This window comes from Tubulanus polymorphus, chromosome 4 (genome assembly GCF_964204645.1).
Source record: "Tubulanus polymorphus chromosome 4, tnTubPoly1.2, whole genome shotgun sequence".
NCBI classification, from domain to species: domain Eukaryota; kingdom Metazoa; phylum Nemertea; class Palaeonemertea; order Tubulaniformes; family Tubulanidae; genus Tubulanus; species Tubulanus polymorphus.
The window spans coordinates 1278171-1299732 of NC_134028.1; the positions used below are offsets into that span (position 1 = coordinate 1278171).

Consider the following 21562-nt stretch of genomic DNA (forward strand, 5'->3'; position numbering starts at 1 on the left):
AAACTAGTTATTGTTTATTTTGACTGGTATGGTAACCCTTCTCCCTAAGAGTGAACTGACTTGTCACAGTCTATGAATTTTCCTTATGCAAAAAGACATTATCATCCGTGAGGAACTCATGTGGTTCAATGAAATCAAACGTTTTAGTCGGATCTCGACAGTCAGCTAAAGATAGTCTGGTGCAGTAGTCAAAATCAACTCAAAAACTACTAGATATTTTTCTATTAAGCATTTTACACTTTCTTTCGTCATTGAAATGACATTAGAACAATATAATATTACACAGCCTGACAGTGATCATCTCTCATACGAGTCAACTCTACATAAATAAGCATCAATACACATCCCTTTCATTTATCGGTTGATATACATGTATATACGTTTATTACACTTTAAACTGGTGTAACTAAATAAGTTTTTCCCTATTATACTTAAACAAAGTAGCAACAAATCAAGAGTTCTATTTGCTTATTCAGGGCAGGTGTCTACCACTCAATAGATAGAACATAGAGAATTATTCACGAAAAATGTATTAAGAAAGAGGTGGCCATGTCAAACACACACATAGACACTGGACTGGAGGAGCATAATACATTTCTACGCTCATTTCAATAAAATCTTTGCAGTAAGCGAACAACATGAACAGATCACAAAAATGGCTTCCTCTAAACCCCTCCATATTTCATCCTTCCTACGATCGTTGCAGAAACCGTTTGCACAAATAAATCAAAGCCAAGTACAAATTCAAAACCAATGCATCATTCAGGGGCAGATCTAGGAACATTGGAAGCCAGGTGTCCAGAGGAAATAACTAATTTTTCAGATAAAGCAGGACATCTAGCTATTAATGGGGTCCAACCCCCAGTTTAAGATATTATTGAAGAAATATGTCCAAAAAGATGCAAATACTGAGAGGATGAGAATGAAATTTGCAGGTTATAACTACCTCTGTCTTGACGAAAAGGGCAACCTCAAGTGAAAGGCAGGGGTCCAGACCCCGAAACCAACTCCTAAATCTGTCTCTGATTATGAATTGGTTGGCGGTGATGTTTATATAGTACAGCAATGGTTTAAATGTAGCTTTATCGAAAATATCACTACAGAGTAATGCAAATATAAAAATTATCTTTATGATAAAGTTACAACACTTTCCCTAGAAATCATTACTCTAAAGTATGAAAAAACACCGAACATTAAAGTTTTATACAATTATTGTACAAAATCAAAAATATATCGACTTTTTTGTTGCAAAAATGGAAGGACGCGAAAATATAATATGGATCCTTAATGAACCCAACACACCCAAGATATATTCACATTGGTAGTTGACTTTTTTCTATCATCTTATCGTCATCATTTTCAAATAAAGATTCTTAATAGTTTTATAAAATGCAAGAAAATTTACACCATTACTTTTTACTAACAAAATAACAACAAGCGTCGTACGTCATTTACTCTTGACTCTTCAAGCACCTCAGCAGTTCACTACAAACAATTCACTCAAATTATATGTATCGCCTTTATATCAAAATGTACCAGTTAGTGCACAGATCTTAAAATAGTCAATTTAAGATTGGTTGATACAGGCCGGAAACTCATGTGAAAACAAATACAAGGGTCAGTTTAATTAATAAATCGATCAACAGAAGATCCAGTTTTTTTCTTATTTCCAAATTGTTGTTGTTATATTAGCTACTATATTAGTAATCTAAGTTGAAATTGACGACTCTCAGGACTCCAGTTGCATAGTTCTCGGTTCAACTTGAGTCTAGAACTGTGCAACTGACTCCTGAGCTGTAAAACTGTCCCTGTAAAGATTGTTTTTTTCCTACACTCGATACATGGAAAATATCAAAATAAAACACATTAAAAATCATGGTCCATATTAATTCATACACGAACATTTAGAAATAAATAAATGTTTTACATCTTTGAGGCTCTCAATTTGCTTGAATCAACGAATAACACAAAATGGAATTCTGTTTGATAAAATGAACACCACTTTTATTGCGAATTCGCTGTCCAGCAATGGGGCCTAGTTCATTAGGCATCCTGGTCCACTTCAATACACAGTGCAGGCCCTGAGCAGTGATACCACAATCTTTCATGAGGCAAATATCCATTGACATACATAACAAAAATACATTACCACTAACATTGCGAGTAAAATGATTCATGTCACTTTCAAAGGCTGATATTTGTGTTTCTAGTCAAACTAAGGCTAAATCATTAGGTACCAATTAAGAGATTTTTAGCAATTCTATCTTATATTAAGTTATGCCCAATTAGCAATTTGGCTCAAGTTACAACTCGGTCAAGAAGCGTTACTCATGCAAGGGTCAAATTTATTTCAAGACGAAACATTTTTTTTAACTAATTGCGCCAATGCGATTTTCATTTCGCAGTCATTACAATAATTAGAATTCTATAGTTCTGTAGAATTCAATTCTCACTTGACTCTATCGAGTTACAGTTCATTCATTTTCCATATTAGAATCCTAGTGTAAAATTCTACCCACCAACAGTGGAACTGGGTCCATAACTATGGAACTGGGTGCAGAACTATGGAACTGGGTCCAGATCTGTGGAACCGGGTCCTGAACTATGGAACTGGGTCCAGAACAACTGTGAAACTGGGTGTAGAACTGTGGAACCGGATCCAGAACTGGGTCCTGAACTATGGAACTGGGTCCAGAACAACTGTGGAACCGGGTGCTGGTATTTATTGACTAGTTATACACATATCTAATAAAAAATGCTCGTGAAAAGTTACACGAAGGATTCAACTAAATAAGTCATCAAGGTAATTCAAGTTACCTCTGATTACAACTGGGTTCATATATACATGTACCGGTACATAAAATGGCTTCATTGATTAAGTTTAAGGATCAGTTGCTCGATAACTGACATAGTGACAATTAAAACTGTATTGTTATAATAGTATTCAAATGGCGGCGACTGACCCTAACACGCGTGAGATAAACATGTTGAAAAACATATTCCAAGCCATTTCTATCCAAACACATCATTATAGAAGGAACTACCGGTACCTCAGAGTAGATCGGCGTCATACATTTGAAGCTCAAGTTCACAGTTTTAAGCACATTGAATTGATTTAATCCTCATTCACAGTTTTCGTATAATCCTTGAATTCAATCGGTGATTATAATGAGTTTCTCTCTCAGTTGAGGAGTTAAAGTGTCCCCGACGGAACCCAGATGGTTTTCTTCTGTTCAGATTCGATTGTCGCTTTGATCTGGGTGCACATAAACGCTAGATTTCCACCCATAATCACAGCTGAAATTATACGCATACAAAATATTCAGATTCAATCAATCATTATTGATCGATAAAACAATATCTATTCCAACTTTATCCTTTTATATACTCAAACGATGCTTCTTACCTGAAAACAAATGCTTGTAATCTTGTTCAATTTCTTGGAAATGTTCAAAAAGTTCCTTGGCAGCTTTGTTGCTCAGTTTTTCTGGCAAAAACCGAGTATCTTTGACTTCACTAAAAATGCACAAAATCAAAAGAATATCATAGATTATCGTTGATGAAAAATGGTAAGAGAGATGATGATGATGATGCGGAATTTTGTACCGTATTTGTTTGACGTTCTTGTGTTTAGTAAATAAGACTATCGGATAGATGTGACATCTATGTAGGATTTCAATACCGCACGCACCGACATTTAACATACAATGACGATTCTGAAATATTCATTAACTCAAAATGAAATATCCACGATACCGAATAACATCATCGCCTATTGGGTTCAAATATACAAAATTCACAATTAGAGAATCAGAAACCAGATTCAAAATAGGCTACCGATTTCATTCATTTACAGACTTCATGTTTTTCATAGTTTTCATGATTTAGTTCAAAGAGCCCTGACGCTATAGAGATTTCTTAAACAAGATTAGAGCTGAACTTCTGACATTCTGCGTCTTGTGATTATATCCATGTGTACCAACAGTATAATCCACATATATATGGATTACATGTATATGAAATTTATGTTTTATGTCCATGTGACTCGACCTCGCCCAGATGGGCTAAAAGCCCGGGGGCTGTTTTACGGGGGGGTGTGTGTTATCACGACTATGAAAAGAGTTTAATTGATAATCACTTTTTCTGAAATGCCTTTAATTCCGTCTATTGTGATGACTTCGAAACAATCTTCTCCTTTTTTGTGATAATTCACGAATAATCCGTCCATCTGTCCTTTTTCCATCATCGCAGGAGAAGCTTTGATAATTTCTGACGGTGGCAAAAAAATCATAACATAAAATTTATAATTTCCTTTCAGAAATTCATAGAAATCAATGAACGACAATATATTACGTATGCTACGTACCGGGTTCACAACGAGTGAAACGATCCGGTGCCTCAGACGTTAAATAACTAACTATCGGTTCGGCTAATGGACCCAAAATCAATACAGGACGACACATTACATCTTAAATAACAAAATATAAACGCATTATAGTAACGTTCTTAGATTCAACCTCACTTGTCAAGGTTTGATTGCTTCCTCCCGAAGCAACACAAACCCTGGCCGCAGACCCATCATTGGATCCTTTACCCTTTTGGGCGGACAGGATACCGCTCAGAGGCCAATTAGATGTGTTATATAATAGAGACAAATCTGCTGGTAAAAAACAAACCAGCTGATTGGTCTAATATATATGAAGGGTCTGCGGCCAGGGTTTGTGTTGGTGTGAGCTTCAGCGGGAGGCAATCAAACCCTGGCAAGCAAAGATGTCTTAGATTAAGATCTCTATCGAATCTCGCCAAGACTAGATAAACTTACGATCGAGTCTTGTAACTTTTTGATAGGTCAACATCGTACCATCTGCAAATAAACGCATTCGAAATATGTTTAAATCGGTCGCTGAATTTCATAAGTCTGAAAATCTTTCTTTGTTTCTTATATCCTAGATGTTTCATATATCCTAATAACGTGACTATTAGGAAATAGCGGAAATTTTTTAAAAAAATTATTAGCTCAAGGAAACGTTTCGAACATTTACGGTGAATGCAAAAGCTAGCTGAAAGCCAATGAAACTCCATGAGAGTGACAAGGTTGTATGTACTCTCGATTGAACTCACCGTCTGAGATGGGCCAAATATCAGCGGACATCGAGACATCAGAAAATGACGTCAATTCACGACTGTCTTTAGAATTATTTCGTTGATGTCGTTTACGACGGAAGAAACTGCGACGAGTCGAACCCGAACCACGACGTGATTTATTGAATTCACCACCGTCTTCCATCGCTACTTCTGAGGCGCTTCGTCTTAGAGTGAACTCATCTTCTAATCTATATATATATATATATATATATATATAACACAATCCATATGAGTTCAGGTTCAAATAGGTCGATCTCAACTTGAAATGAGGATTATTATTCATGTTTAAGAATTTATAGAGTGGCTTAATCCAAAATGGCTCTAAAGTGGTTTATCAATTGAACTCAAAATTATGTTGCAAGTTACAAAACTGATAAATTAAAATATATTATATTTCTATAAGTTCATCTAAAGATTTGTTTTGTAACTTTGATGATTTAAGGTAAAGCGTTTCATAGAAACTGGTGCATTACAAGATAAGCAAGGCATACTTTAATTCGTTGTCGAGAAATTGTAACTGCTTACCTCGATTTACTAGGTACCGTGCCGACCTGTAACCGGTTTCCACTGTTATCCACTAACCACGCTTTCCACAATCCGATCACACCGTTATAAACAGTATTCGATACGTAGAGAACGTCATCTTTTTGAAAAGTCAGTTCACTGTCAGTTTCAGCTTTCTTATCGAATTGCACGCGTACGTAAAATGCATCTCCAGACGTGTCCTGACTGATTTTGTTGTATTCTACAAAACATCGATTAAAATGATTAATTTTCCAGTAAAATATTGCTGAAAAGCTGTTCAGAGAATGCTGGTAGAACGTACTGGTGCTGTTGTACTGAGCGAGAATAGTAACAGTTTCAGCCGGTCGTGACACTTCATATAGAGCCTTCTCAGCCGTAGCACCTCGTAAATCAACACCATTAAACTGTAAATATATAGAAAGAGTTACTTAACAAACAGCAGGCTTCAAACAACTATAACTTATACTTATATTCTACTGAGTGACAACTTAGTCTTAGCTCGATATAAGTAGAAAATAGGGCTGTCAACCTCTAGAGTGCTATCAGTGACTAATTGAATTTTTTCAGTAAAATTTCATTGAAATATGATAGAAAATGTTCAAATTAACCAATAATCAATAGTAAAACCCTCAGTTACATCTTCAATAATTTTGTATGCATCAATACAAATCAAATCAGTATTTCTCAGTACGTTTTTTGGCAGTACTAACCTCTAATATTTGATCACCTCTCTGTAAACCGTTGATACTAGCAGCCGGACTATCTGGAGCGATATCTCTGATAAATATACCGGTAGCGTTTCCACCTATCAGACTGATTCCGATATCGGACGATGTTTTCTTTAAGAAGACGAATCTCGGTTCACACGGAGCTGGTGCTGATTCTTCAGCTATCGTTGTACTGCGTAGACTAGCGTTAGCGCTGATATCACTACACAAAATATATAAATCATTCAATTAATCTTAATTCCCTTCCTAACAAATATTTTCTGATAAATACATATCATAGTGCAGAAGTGGAAATGTACATGTATGAGGGGGAAAGGACAATGGATAAGCCCTGAGGATGGAGTGGAGCGGAGTACCCCAAAAACAAATGGATTATGTTCATTTGATGTCAGTGATGATGATATCAACAATGAGAAAATGAAGATGTTATAATATCGAGATTAATACGACAAGATTTAAACGCAGTTTGAGCAATAAGCAGTTAGAGACTCTAAGTAACATCTGGGTACAGTACCACAGTTGTCAATTAAGTTTGAATTTAACGATGAACCATGTACGGTAACTGGATTCTGATTGATTAGAATTAAGTTCACACATTTTCTAAAACGTACCGTCTAAATTTCAGTTTAGATTTCGGCGAGTTTGTCGGCGTCGAAGTCAACGTTTCAGAGGAGCCACGATGAGGTTCTTGTCGACTAGGAACCGGTGAACTAGGATTAGAACTCTGAGGAGTTGAACTCGAACCGTCCGAGTCATATGAATCTCGGAATTCTGTAAGAAAACCATAATTAAAATCAAAATAAACCCACAAGTGATAGATAAGAGTTTCATTCAGTTCCAATCAGGTTTAAAGCCCATGGGAATTGTGCACTTACTCCTTGGATTGTATTGAACCAGTATAGTGATACTATCTCCTAATTGACGCAGAACATTAGCTCCTTGTTGATAGGTGGCGTTACGCATGTTTATACCACAAACCTAAAGAAAAATACAAAATATCAGCATTTATTGCGTTTCATCAGCATCATGGTTCCCAAAGTTACAGCAATGCAATACCAGATTGGATGAAAATTGTATTTTGAGTTGTGATACCTCGAGTAGTTGATGTCCGATAACGAGTCCCGCTTGAGCTGCCAAACTTCCCTCAGCGACCGACGATACAAATATTCCACCTTTCAATCCGGGTTGGATTTGAATCCCGAGCGGAACAGAAGTTTTCTCAATCGTTATACTACGAATTTCACCTTTATGCGGTCTACAAAAAAATGTTACGTTTCAGTTAATTGTTAACCTTTTCCCATCTGTCGGCTACTGTGTAGTCTCAGGTGCGCTCTCTTTCACATTATATCAGTTGGCAAACACAATAAGTACCTAATAAACCCAAACCCAAGTTTGTGAATCCCCTGATTATCTCTTGTTGTTTTGTATTTAAGGCAAGTCTCAAGCGATTGGCAAACAAACCATGACCTCACTTGTAATGCCACCAGTATACATAGTCACAGACAATAAGTGATTTACAGACTAGTTTATAAATCCCCTCATTATGTTTAGTAGTTATGCGCGGTAAGTCTCCAGCACCGACGGACAAGCAACACCTGTATTTCAAATGAAACTTACTTTCTGAGCTGCTGTGCTTCAATCGGTGTTGAGCCTAACGATGAGACTGATCCAGGGCTATGTAGATCTATTGGAACGAAAGGACTGCTACAATGTGACACTGAAAAATAATTAGCATGATACAACCATGAGTATGAACTAGTCAAATAATTTTCTGAATACGATAGGTCATATTTTAAATGGAGTATCGCTAATGGAGCAACAATACACTGCATTATTCCTAGTGAATATTACTACATTTTCTATGAAATTTATACTGGATTTTGAGGCTTTTAGATCTAAACACCAAACAAGTCATCCTTGTTGAATGAATCCTCGCTTGTCACAGTAGCAGTGCCGCTGTCTCATTATAGATATATCAGACTTACTTCTGTCAATTGAACTGGTTGAAATGCGACCCACAGACGACCTTGAAGCTACACTTTGATTTGACGGGATACGTATTCGATCGCTCTGTCGTTTCGGGAATGTAGAGTTTCCATTCATCTCGAGGTCGGCGTGGCGACCGTACATCGGGCGTTGTTGTATCACGTGATATGGAAAATCATCGTCAGGAGTTGAAGATGCCGAACAATCAGCACTCTGTAATAGACACATACAATCAATCAGTTACAATTCTTCTCAAATAAACACATCTGTCTATTTCAACTTGGAATGGACATCGGGTGCCATTACCCAGTCAATCTGTGTAGTAGTAAAACATACATCTTTAGATGGTCAGCACAAATGGGCAGCTGAACTAAAACATTTAGTTTATTATCCATTTTAAATTGCACAGAATGGATTAAAAATTGATGTTTTAGTTCAGCGCTCCATTTGTGCTGGTTATTGTAACACCTCTATCAGGTATGTACTGCCAACATTGACTCAGTTTTGGCATCCGATATTATTTAAACAAGTTGAAATAGAGATTAGTTACTCATATATCCTGCACAAGAGACTAGTGATAAACCACAAGAAGATTAAGTCCAAAATTTATGAATTAAGTCCCAAAACGTCTAGAACCCTCACAATTTCAATATCACTTGCGAAAAGTGACTTTTCAGTTCATTTTGACCGGGCTAATTAATTGATTTGTAATATTCTGTGAAGTCACGAGGAACTGGATTTTGATAATCTGCCGCATACAGTATGAATTATTGATGTTTTTATTTGCCATGAAATTGAAGATAAACCGAGCTGTATCTGATTACAGACAACCAGCTGATGAAATTATTAAAATCAATCGTGTTGTTTCACTGTATATGACAGCTGTAGATAAACTGTCTTTACTACTCGCAGAGACGCTAAATATCACTCTCATTAAAACATTCAATATCAAATCATGCGCAAAATCATGTAGGAACATTTACTGGAAAGTTTACATCCGCAGTTACGGTTATTTCTGACCCGATGGTTTACACATTGCAAACATCCAGAATAGAAAATGAATCTATAAGTTTCATCGTTTGTTATCAAGCATAAAAAAAACATGAATCCAACATTTCATGCCAAGAAATTGTGATCATCAACGCATCATCCGTTTTAGTTCAGGCCGTTGAATAAAATCGCATGTTCAAATGCAAAAAACTTTCTATACTAACATTAGAAGATTATTAGCAAGTAGATATTTCTATCATTGTCAATTTTTAGTTAAGAATAAGAAACTAAATACACGGCAATTATATAAAAAATAACACATTCATGAACCTGAATCAAGTTGCGAAGCCAGAACATTCATCTAAGGCTTAACATTTAATCATTCATTGAGCAACTTATGGCTGAGCTATTGGTATTAATTAGCTTAAATCAATGTGGCTGAACACCTTCAGCACCAAACACAAGCTACTGGATCCAGTTACGTAGTTCTGAGTTAACTCACGACTATGGAACCGCGCCCAGGACCCAGTTGTGAGTTTTAGTTAACTCTTGAGTTAAATTAGTTCATTTTAGTTAGCTCAGAGTCAAATCTGAACTCAGTACTATGGAACCAGGCTCAGGATGAGGTACTAGACTAAAACGTGCTGCTGTATGGCGCTGAAGGTGTTCACAACCATTAGAATCAAACATAAAATTAAACTTACATGCACAGAAGACACTGGAGATGCATTGTAATAATGAGAGTGTTCTGTATCAGTCTGCGGAGGACGATAGGCAGGTGGAGAGCTATAGGAGGGGGGAGGAGGGAATGGAAATTGTGGACATTGTGAAGGAGATGTTGATACTCGTTGACTGCTTACGGTGTAAACGGGAACGCAATTATTGGTCGATCGTAACTCAGCGTGAGCGCTGAAAATGAAAAAACAATATCACTTCACTGATGATGGAGTCAGTTTTAAAGACTAATGTCTATTTATTAATTGATGAGACCTGTTTTTCTGGGATATTTTGCTTACTTTTTGGGGTACATACCTAATTTATGTCTTAACAGAATGCCAAAAATCGCGGACAACAACTGAATATCCGATATATTTCCAGTTCTGTACCAATTAGATGGATTGGCAAAAAGACTCCTTAAGTCCAGTTGAATGAGAGAGAAAATCCTCCATTTTGTCAAATTTCTTGGATTTGAACATTGTTACCATGCCTACGCCACCCTGATTTAGTTGTTGAGACCCCACAAGAAAAATAACTTCATTTCGTAGGCATGGTGACAATGTAAAAATTCAAGAAATTTCACAAAATGGAGGATTTTCTCTCTCATTCAACTGGACTTAAGGAGTCTTTTTGCCAATCCATCTAATTGGTATAGAACTGGAAATATATCGGATATTCGGTTGTTGTCCGCGATTTTTGGCATTCTGTTAAGACATAAATGAGGTATGTACCCCAAAAAGTAAGCAAAATATCCAAGAAAAACAGGTCTCATCAATTAATAAATAGACATTAGGTATCAAATCTACCTCTAGGGGTAAATTCTCAACCTCGACTTTGAGATTTAACTGCGGAAATAGTACTACGTAATAACATGTGTGTGTTTACCTGGGAACTGATGACATAGGAACTGGTGAATAATTAGTCTGGTTCCTATTTTGTCCGACGATGCCGCGTTCCGGACCGCGTTCAGGACCACGTATGAGTCGTCGACTCATTTCGGACGACGGTGAGATCATTCTGTTTCCGGTTTGAGGCAGTGGTCGAGGTGAATACATCGGGTTAACGTCTAATGAAGTAGGATGCTGCGCGGGAGGCCGAGGGAAGTCCGGTATCGGCCGATGATCTCGACGATGCGCCGGTGCCGAGATCGGTCGCCGATAGCGACACTGCTTTATTATATCGTTATTGTTGCGATGATTCGGTAGGGCGGTTGCTAGGATACTGGTATAATCTATCGATGAATTCGGCGTGCTGTCTCGTGAGAAACTACTCGCGTCATTCTCCGTCTGTTCCGTACCGCCGCCGTCGTCGATGACGATGTTATTATTGTTGTTGTTGCTAGGTGATGACTCATCTCGTATTAACGGTTGACTAGATAAATAAGGACTGGATTTACTCGGTTTCGGTTGTTGGGTCGATATGTTGGTATATTTGACCGAGTTCTGCGGACTATGACGGAATGTAGCCTCATACGAGGAATCTCCTCGCTGAGGTGGATTCGGAGGTAAACATTCCTGAGGACGAGGAGCGTGTTCGCTATTATTGGTCGCTATCATTTGAAATGGAATGGCCGGCCGTTGTTTTGGGTGATGATTGAACTGTGATATCGTACCCTGCTGCTGCTGGTTGCTATAGTTGAATCGTAAACCGTATGATTTCGGCCACGTTCCACCGTTACCGGGATTCTTTACGAATCGTTGCTGCTTGTTTTCTGTTGATGATGTTTTCGCGTTGCTATGCGCCTGTAAGATCGTATCTAGTTCCGTTAAAACGATCTGTTCCGGGGTCGTTAGTTCCTCTCTCTCCGGGGCCGGTGACCCTCGATCGGTTTTCGCTGCCTCTCTGTTTTTGTTTCGCGGACGACCGAGCAGTTTTTCGTACGCTCGGTCCAGTAGGGTTTCGTGATGAGAATGAGGCCGATCGTGACTTTTCGCTTTTTTCATTTTCGGACTCGTCGGAGTACGGTGTAAATTGTCCGTCTGCGATTGGCTAGATTTCACCGTTTTAACGATCAGTGGCTCGGTTGTCGGCCAGAGTTTAGTAGGAGATGAATAATTACTGCCGGATGACATAACCGGACTATCCGGACTGACGACTGGATTGGGTAAGAATTTCTGTAAATTGAGGACGATTGTATCACCGCATTCGTCTAATAGTTTGTATAGATCTTGTAACGATTTCTTCTCGACACAACGTCCATTAATCTGAAATTATCATTATACAGCGTTTTAAAGCGCTATGACAATTATCCCGTTCAGTGCTGACTAATTAATACCCAAAAGTGCTAGAGTTGATTTGAAAACGGGTAGAGCACTTGTGCATCGACACCGCGACGCGGCGTGTCGTTAGTTACTAATATTTCACTATATTTGACAGGTGATGCCATCTTTCAATAGATAATGGTGCGGTTAACTAGCAAAACTGACTTACATTGAGGACACGATCACCACAAGCAATAGTTCCTTCTTGAGCAGCGGCTGAACCCGGTAAAATACGACTAATATACCAACCTCTCTCAAACGCCAATCCATGCTCTATAACAATGAGATGAGAGAGAGAGACATTAATCATAATATTTCATATCCACAACCCGTTTTACCAAAAAGTTGGCTCAATGAATTTGTTTTGTTTCCTATAACATAACTTCATTTTATTCAAATTTGATCATCTTGACCCAGTTCCACAGTTGTGAGTTACAGTTAGCTCTGAGTAAAAGTTAGTTCATTCTCGATGAGTTAACTCTGAGTCAAATCTTAACTCAGAATTGTGGAACTGGACCCTTAAGGTTAGACTCTGGGTCCAGTTTCACATCTATGAGTTAGTTAACTCTGAGTCAAATCTAACTCAGAACTGTGGAACTAGACCCTGTTATATAAGTTGTAAGATTGGGGTGCACAGCCCGGGCCCAAAGTCCACAACAGTCCCACATTAGAGTTAAACAAGTACATACTTCATCCCCCCCCCCCGAATAATAACGCAGTCATCCATTTATATAAACATTAGTGGATAAGCAGTTAATGTTTACCTTTACCAGTGATAAGATTGAGTTGTACTGTTTGCCATGCTTTAGTTGGCATGGAACGTTTTCGTCTAATCACCATATTAATCAGTCCACCGCCAGTTTTTACGGCTTCTAACGCTATTTTACGGTCCACGTTCGTCAAATCCACATTGTTGACTTTTAACACGAGATCATTGACTCTGTATGAGAAAAAACATAAACAAAATTCAGAGGTGCATTTACTTAGAACAGACTTTAAAGTCTATCAGAAAAAAGTCCGTCTGAACTGACGGTTTAAACGGACAAGAAAAAGCAACTTCCCGATACTTTTTGGATTATAAAGTTTCCTATTGATGACAGGAAAAACAAAACACATACAAGAGACTCTTTTATCTGACACATCAAAGCGCTACGCGGGAATGAATTACTGGTTGTATCTACGAGGGTAACTATAGATCGCTTCTATCAGTTCAAACAATAGAAAATACCATCAAACATCGCACAGTCCGTTTGAAGGTAGATTTGATGAAACAAGAGATGAATACACCGACAAGTATCGAAATACAATGAGTGAGACAAACTGCATTTCATAAATCAATTGTTCTCTTGTGAGCATGCGAAGATAGAGCGTTGGTTCCCGGAGAATGTCAGGGTCGATTGATTGTGAATGAAGCCGCTATTACTGTCGCGCTCATTAAAATTCAATCTTCTCACGAGGGTAAATCTTAAACAATAAACTTTCTATCGCTAAACTGATAAAACAAGTAAAATGCGTGAGGGAATTTGTCACGGATGCCGCGGTATTGACTTTTCATTCTAATCTTCATCAATTTAAGCTTCGTGTAGCCCTTCGAGAGTAATATCTACTGTGATGGATTTTACAATGAGTCGCGCTCGCTGAAAGATATTTCAAAATCGCGATACATTAAGTTTATTATGGGGTTTCCGTGTAATCCTGTCATTTTCGTTTTGTAACTGTCCGATTTCTAATGTTACAGCGAGATATAAAATCAATTGAAATTCTAATCAGAAATGACATGATATCTAACTGACTCCAGACTCTACGAGGAGGCTTCATATCTCTTTTTTTTTTATTGACTTCATAATCGAAAAAAGAACTAAGTCGCACAAAACTCGATATTCAAACAAACTGAAGGGTTCTCAAGCAAATTTAGAGGATCCTAAGAATTCTCAGATTCTTATATCGATAATAAAAATAGTAATTTTTTCGATATTGCGTCTATAGTTTTTATAACTTGATTACAGAGTCTACAGCCATGAACTACACGTGAACCTTACATAAAACACATTCACATTAATAAAACAGTTTGAATTCTCTACACAACTTGGTTAAAACGTTACAGCTGTTTTTATTGAACTACATTAAGAGATAGATCCGGAGAGAATATCAGAAAATACTCACTTCAGTTTGCCATCAGCTGTACTGCCTTTCCGTACATTACTGACAAATATGGAATAATCTTTTGGAGATTTGGGGTCGTCTTTACCACCTACGAGATCAAAACCAAAGTCTCCATCAGAAGTGTCACCTCCCTGTAGAAAACAGATAAACATAAACAATGGTTCAATATGTAACTGAAGATGACCACTCATTGGGAAGGGAATGCTAGTACACCTATATGAGTCTGAATTGGGCTTTACATTTTTGCTATCATAAATGAAAATATCAAAATTCTATATCTGATCTCGAGCCTTCTACGAATAATAATCCATAAAACAACTCCTGACAAAATAACAACAACAATGACAGAAATATGATTGATGTCGGACGATCTGTTAGTCGTAAAAATGTCTACGATGATTGATGACGCTATTTGTGCCAGATGAAACCGGGCCTTCACACGCGGGACAGAAAGAGGAGAGAGATGGATGGAGTGAGAGGAAGAGAGAGAGAGAGAGGGATGAAACTAGGCCTTCACGCTGGGAGAGAGAGGGAGGAATCTCGTGGCAATATCGAGAAAATTATTGAAATTCATATTCGACTGAATTCAACTCCAATAACTATGTATAAATCAATAAACAACTGAAATCTCTACAGATCTTCACTCCCCTCACTCCCCTGTACCCTACAGCTATCAGTTGAGAGAAAAGATAAAATACTGAATGGATTAATTATGCATGTTAGATAAATGTTGAGTGTAGATGTTTATTTGAGAAGTTCTTCTTGAATAAGAAGCGACGAACGAATATTCAATAGATTCATCATTTATTCAGTCATCTGAGTCCAAACCTTAACTTTAGTTGCACAAAACAAACTGAGATACAATCATTCCCCACTTCAAGTAAAACTTTTAACTTAAAACTAAAGCCTAGACCATACGACTATGAATGTGGGTACAGGAGTACATGAAGGTGGAATTTGGACAATTGGTTGGTGGTATGTATAACACTGACTGGATGGATGATTATTAGGTGCTGAGCTACTAGTGTCCTAGAAGGTAAATCTGATCAGTTGAAGTTTCTGATAGAAATCACCCTAGAGCTGGAACAACACAGCGTTAATAATGATCACATGGTGAATATTGTCACATGATGGCGCTATCGGGCATCAGGTGGAAAATTCAATTTAAAACTACATCATTTTTAGTTGTCGCGATATCATTGATCAGAGACTGTTTAAATCACACTTCATCGTGTTCGTATCATTGGCCTTCCCCTGGGGGACGGGTATACCGTTCCTATCATCCTCCTTCCCCCTGGGTGGAGGTGGATGGGTATAATGTTCCTACAATCCCCAATCCCTGGAGACTCGAAGTGAAACATGACACATTCTTTGTCGATGACAATTTTCAAGGTTTGTTAAAGAAATGGAGATGAAAGGCAAAGCAAACTAATCATAGCCGAAAATAATCCTATATGCGATTCCATCAATAGAGGGCGACACTTACCACATCGAATTCTAACGTCTCTGTTTCCCACTGTTGCATATCAGTGTCTATGGCCGAGTCTCTGCTATGGTTATGACTGACCGGTGTTAATTGACTTTTACGTGAATCTTTCTCCAATAAACCATCATATTTTTCCCTATAAAAATAAAATCATGTAAGAGTTTTCGGGTATCTTCAAAGACGCAGTTCCACTGTAGTCAGTTACCTGAATCTTAAGTCAAAATTAGTTATTTTGAATGTTTTGAAGTCAAATGTTAGAACTGTGAAACTGAACCCAGGGTCTGGTTTACAAAAAGGATTTACTTCAAAATCGATTTAAGATAAATAGAATTAATGAAGAAAGGAAATCCATTGGAGAGTAAAACCTGAAACTGAATCTATTTAATCCACGACCGACCGAAACTTACTTCAAATCTTTCAATTCTTTCGACGTTTCATTTTTCTGTTTTTTCAACTCGTCCGAGTCCCGCAAGGCCTCAGCGAGGTCGGTGATAGCTCGGTCTCGTTCACGGCGGAGTTTATCGCATAGCGTACGGATACTCTCGCGTTCCAGGACGATCTTATCACGTTCGTTAAACGCCCAGTCTCTCTGTCGTTTAGCAACCTCAACCTCTTCAATCACATCTATACACAAACAATGAAGACAAAATTAAAATCTTAAAATTAATGATCGATTATTTCAAACATTTTCAGGACTTAACCTCCCATCATCACAGTGAGGAATGTAAGAAAATTATCAAGGGGACAGTTGTTTAAAAGTTGCTTACGGTTTACCAGTGCATAGTTGACATAGAGGCAACTTCATCGTTAACATGGATACCTCCACAGATTAACTCTAAAAACCATGGACTCCAAAACGAGAGTCGATGATCTAACTAACCTTTGAGCAAATGGCCAACTTAATATATTTCTATCAATCGTAGGATTTTTATTCTGGTGAAGCAAACATTGTTATACTACTATCAATGTCTTATCAGATATCGGCTCGTCTAATCTTTCACTACTCAAAATAGATGTGAAACTAATAAGATATTTGTTTCTAACTGTTAAGTATCGAGCACCAGTAGTTGACATATACAGCTCTATGACTCTTCTAATTTACCAATCATCGAGTCAAAAACCTTTCGGTTAAAAGCAAATATCAACCATTGAAATCAGAAATGAATCGATACTTTTATAATAGCGCTCTAATTGACAAATCTGATATAATCTAATGCACTTAATTAACCTTTGCCATAACGTTTATGGCTAGACGGGAGTTGAATATAACGACACATTTATGCCACACGCGAGTCTAGACAGCTTTCACTTATAGTTATGAAGTTCATTCGTTCCACTATTGAACTGGAAAGGGCAATTTTTTGTGTGAAATGTATTGAAGTGGGTTTTGTAGCAGCGGGAGATAGTAACTATTATTGTACTACGATTATATTGAATATATCTGTTCGTCCTTAAACGGACTGTGAATCTACTAACTGCACATGTTGCGGTCGTAACTAAGCAACTATCTATGTTATAGGGAAAGGGGATATACCTAAAACTCAGTAGCACGAAGGACTGTGCTAAACATGTTCAATAAGGTGCAGATACCAGCAGTGTTACTAGACACGGGCGATTCTAGAACAAGTTTCACAGTCCGGAGTTGGGTTAAGATTTGACTCAAAGTTAACTCCCTGAAAATGAACTAATATTAACTCAACTCGCACCCGTGTAACTGGATCCTGGGGGTTACTTATTTGTATTTTCCCAAAGACAGGGATAACAGATACTGTATTGAGAACAACACTATTCATATCACTGATAAGCCTAGTATAGAATGGATACTGAATGTAATAGAAGGGGCAAAGCTTGCTGCTCCTTAAAATTGAAGTCATATCTGTTGCATTATGAGGGTTAGAGATTTTACTGATCTCGTGGACTGAGTTGAAAATGCTTGTATAGTAAGTAAAGAGTAACGAGTTGGTTTCGAGTCAATGAAGCAGTTAATCACCCACCTGTGAGTTCTTGTTGAAGTTTTTCAATTTCCTTTCGAAGCACTTCCACTTCCTTTGTAATCGCGTCTTTCTCGTTTGCCTTCTCCTTCTGATTTTTCTGATACGATTCTCTCACAATCCGATTGCAATGTTCCAACGCCTCGTGGCGTTCTTTACGCGCTACGTCTCGTTCTTGCGTCAACATCTCGAAATCTTTCGTCACCTCGTCGCAGCGTTTCCGTACCGACTCTTTTTCCGAGCAGACGTCGCCGTATTTTTCTCGTAGGTCGTTGCACGATTTAACGGCGAGGTCTCGTTCGGCGATCGCGGTCGTCACCTCGCGACGTAGCGTTTCCGATTCTTCTCTCGTCGATTTGTTCTCGTTTTCTAACGCGTTCACTCGTCTCGTCGCCTCCGACAGTTTATCCTGTAATTGTTCCATCTCTTTATGAACGCTATCACGTTCCGACATGACCAGTGAATATTCCTGAACCGCCGCGTTACGCTCCTCGGTTATACGACCGAAGTCTTTCGTAGCTTTCACCCGAACGGCCATCGCTTGATTCAACTCTTTCAGATATTCGTCTCTTTGAAGCGTTATTTTGTTCAGAGTCTCTTTGAGATCATTTCGTTCGCGTAACGCGTTGTCCCAGTTACGGATAAATGCAGTACATTGTTGCTTCAGCGCGTTCCTCTCCGCGCAAACCTCGTCTAATTGTTTCTTCAGCATCATTTGTTCTTCTTCGACGAGTTCGACTTTGCCCAGGTATTTACTATGCGACGCGCTGAGGTCGGCGAATCTCTTGCGTAAAGCGTCGTAGTCTTTTTTAACGGAATCGTATTTATCAAGCGCCGTATCGTACATTTTGTTGAGTATATCGTTTGAACCGGAGTCATTGATTACGTCGCGATGTTGCTGTCGTAGATCGTTCAGTTCTTGTTGGTCCTCATCTCGGAGTTGTTGCATGTCGGATAACTCCTGCTCGACGCGAGACTTCTCCGAAGTGACGTCCTTAAACTCTGCCCGGAGGGAATGAACTTCATTGTTTAACTGATCGATCTTATCGAGGAGTCCTTTGTTTTTATGTCTGTAGAACTCGGCGTCTTTGACGGCATGATCGCATTTCTTTACTGTTTGTCCGTGTTGTCGTTTCAGAGACTGTAACTCCGACATGGCGCGGTCGCATTGCGATTTCAACCAATCGTAATCGCGATTGGAAGCCGTTTTCTCCGGTTCTCCGTTCATGCTGCTGCTCCGACACTTCGTCCGATGGAGTTCATCGCGAACTGCGTCTCGTTCGTTCGTTACTAGTTTTAACTCGGCTCGTAGAAGAGTCATACTATTCTGACACAAGTCATACTCGTGCGCTGGAACATGACGCGTAAACGACCGCTGTGAATTACGCTGACCTTCTTCTGAAAAATCAACAGAAAAAAAACAAATATATTTCAGCTTCAAATAGATCATACATACATCATCAAAACTGCTGTTTTATGGTAAAAATTGCACTCTAAGAATAATTCAACTTGGAATCAAAAATTGATTAAAGAGTTCAAACTGGACTGAGGTCTCTTTACGTGAGAAGACGCGTCTCTAAATCAATTCAAATTCAATTTAATTGATTCGTGTGTGAAACACTCGTGTATCGTGAAACGCTCATTAAATCACTGATCTCAAAACCACCTGAAAATAAATTCACCGGAAAATTGTTGCTAACAAGTGTTTTTCACATATCTCGTGAGTCGATATCTTCTAGTAGCACGTGTATCAGTATCAGTAATATACTACGATAGACCTGTTGTATATCTCTGTACCTGGTACTGTATTCTGTAAATAACCAATACGTCCGTACCCTCACGACGTACTAATTATTCAAATTGGAAAAGTACTTGAGTTAGTTTTCAAATGTACAATTGGTTGTTTTAGATTTTTTTAGTCCACGCTGTAACGAACAAACAACATGCATAGAGCGATCACAATACTGTAGTCAAAATGCATGCTTTAAAAACGGAATAATTTTGAATTTGATGAAATTGCTCCAGTCTTGATTTTGACTCGTATCAGACGCTAGGGTTTGGTTTTTAGATGAATTATTGTATTAAAATTCAGTTTTTAGCACAAATTCTTAAAAAACCCATATAAAATTTGAAAATATATTCATATTCCCCGGGAATAAATAAGTACTTAACATAAACCAGCCCTCGGGGGTATAATGTGCTAGCTTATATCGGAAAACTGTCAAATTTTTGAAAATCCGGCTCATGAAATAACAGCAATATCGATTACTCCGATTTAAACTAAGATTTGAAGGTTTAAACACGTGATTCGTGTCTAATCAGATCGGATGAAACCTTTTAATTAAAAAACCGCCCGTAGAACAATAGCATAAGTCATCGCTAAGTAGCATCGGTAACTATGGCAACCGAGATTAAAAGAACATCGTCGCGCAAGTTGAGCAGAAGATAATATTTCACAGAAACCGAACCAAAAATAACCTTCACAAAATTCCGTCGAACTGCTTGTCTCTAAATCATTCCAAATTCAAATTTCTCGATATATCGTAAACATCCGCAAAAATGTCGATAAATCTCTGAGATGAATATCTATAAATGATATCTAGAAACTACTCGAGAGAAACTACTTCTCCGTACAAAGACATCCTATACAATTCCAATCACTTCATTTATTATTAACTTATTTTTGTCTTTCGATGGGAGAAAATTCTGAAATCCATCAACGACACGAATAATAATTAACAGAGTTTACTTACAAAATCTTGTATATAATCCATAAGTTTATATAATGAACGAACGACTGTCCTTCGATGAGTTACAATCAAATTGAAGGATTCTTTTTTCGCATCAGCAGAAACTGTCACTAGACCCGTCTCTCTGTGTGTACGTGATGTATACAAACCAGGTATATATATATATATATATATATATACATATATATATAGATATATATATAGTGTACCATGTGCCCTGATATTATATTGGCATTGATTAATATTTCATAACAAAAACGACTGACTTCAATTTTAACCCTATAAACCCCTACGCGACAACGACGGACCTAAAAATCTAGTTACGCGCGACAAAGATTAATGACAGGGATCTTTTTCGATATGAAATATTGTCAATAAATTAGATTCAAGGCCGGCATTCATTACCGCCATATATGACAATTGATAATTATATATTTGAATTACTACACTTGAGACTTATAATAATCCGGGGGACGTAAAAACAACATTAGTCATAATTTATGAGTGAAGATTCTAATATAGATATACACTATAGCTTTGTATTTTCATATTCATATAAAAACGATGTGACATAAACTCATATCATAAACACACATACACACACTCGCGCACACATAACACCATACATATCACCTTCACCTTCACACGCGACACACGGAGCTTTCAAGGTCGTAAGGAAAGCCGGTTGTTTCTTGAAATTGAATTGATCGTTCGAATGAAAAGGGGAGCAGTACTTTTTACCCTTAGTAGTTAACCCTCCTCTCTCCAACACTTACTGTATATAGGCTATTCATTAAACCAGCAAACGATAGTCTTAGGT

The 21562-nt window shown here is 37.9% G+C and overlaps 1 protein-coding gene across 2 annotated transcripts; it reads right to left on the minus strand.

The window, feature by feature from the left end:
- Positions 1 to 240: 240 nt before the first annotated feature.
- On the minus strand, positions 241 to 20871 carry LOC141903542 (disks large homolog 5-like). 2 transcript variants are annotated; one of them, XM_074791684.1, is made up of 24 exons: positions 20746 to 20871; positions 17996 to 19390; positions 16409 to 16625; positions 16002 to 16137; positions 14516 to 14646; positions 13117 to 13292; positions 12522 to 12625; positions 10977 to 12295; positions 10235 to 10283; positions 8384 to 8597; positions 8016 to 8115; positions 7491 to 7653; positions 7274 to 7376; positions 7010 to 7169; positions 6381 to 6600; positions 5972 to 6074; positions 5671 to 5890; positions 5122 to 5333; positions 4823 to 4864; positions 4367 to 4468; positions 4139 to 4269; positions 3607 to 3716; positions 3407 to 3516; positions 241 to 3297 (listed from the first exon to the last, which is right to left on the minus strand). In XM_074791684.1, the coding sequence occupies exons 2-24, from the start codon at positions 19311 to 19313 to the stop codon at positions 3194 to 3196; spliced, it is 5544 nt and encodes a 1847-aa protein (XP_074647785.1). In that variant the 5' UTR covers positions 19314 to 19390; positions 20746 to 20871; the 3' UTR covers positions 241 to 3193. The 2 variants fall into 2 exon arrangements, with proteins under 2 accessions (XP_074647785.1, XP_074647784.1); XM_074791683.1 differs by having other exon boundaries at positions 10079 to 10283.
- Between the last annotated feature and the right edge of the window lie 691 nt (positions 20872 to 21562).

Coding starts and splice junctions, on each gene's coding strand:
- LOC141903542 (XM_074791683.1), bottom strand. CDS start 19,313: ATGACTCTTCTACGAGCCGAGTTAAAACTAGTAACGAACGAACGAGAC. Junction 8,598..10,078: donor CTCCAGTGTCTTCTGTGCAT/GTAAGTTTAATT, acceptor TGTCTATTACAG/AGTGCTGATTGTTCGGCATC. Junction 6,601..7,009: donor TCTAAACTGAAATTTAGACG/GTACGTTTTAGA, acceptor TATTTTGTGTAG/TGATATCAGCGCTAACGCTA.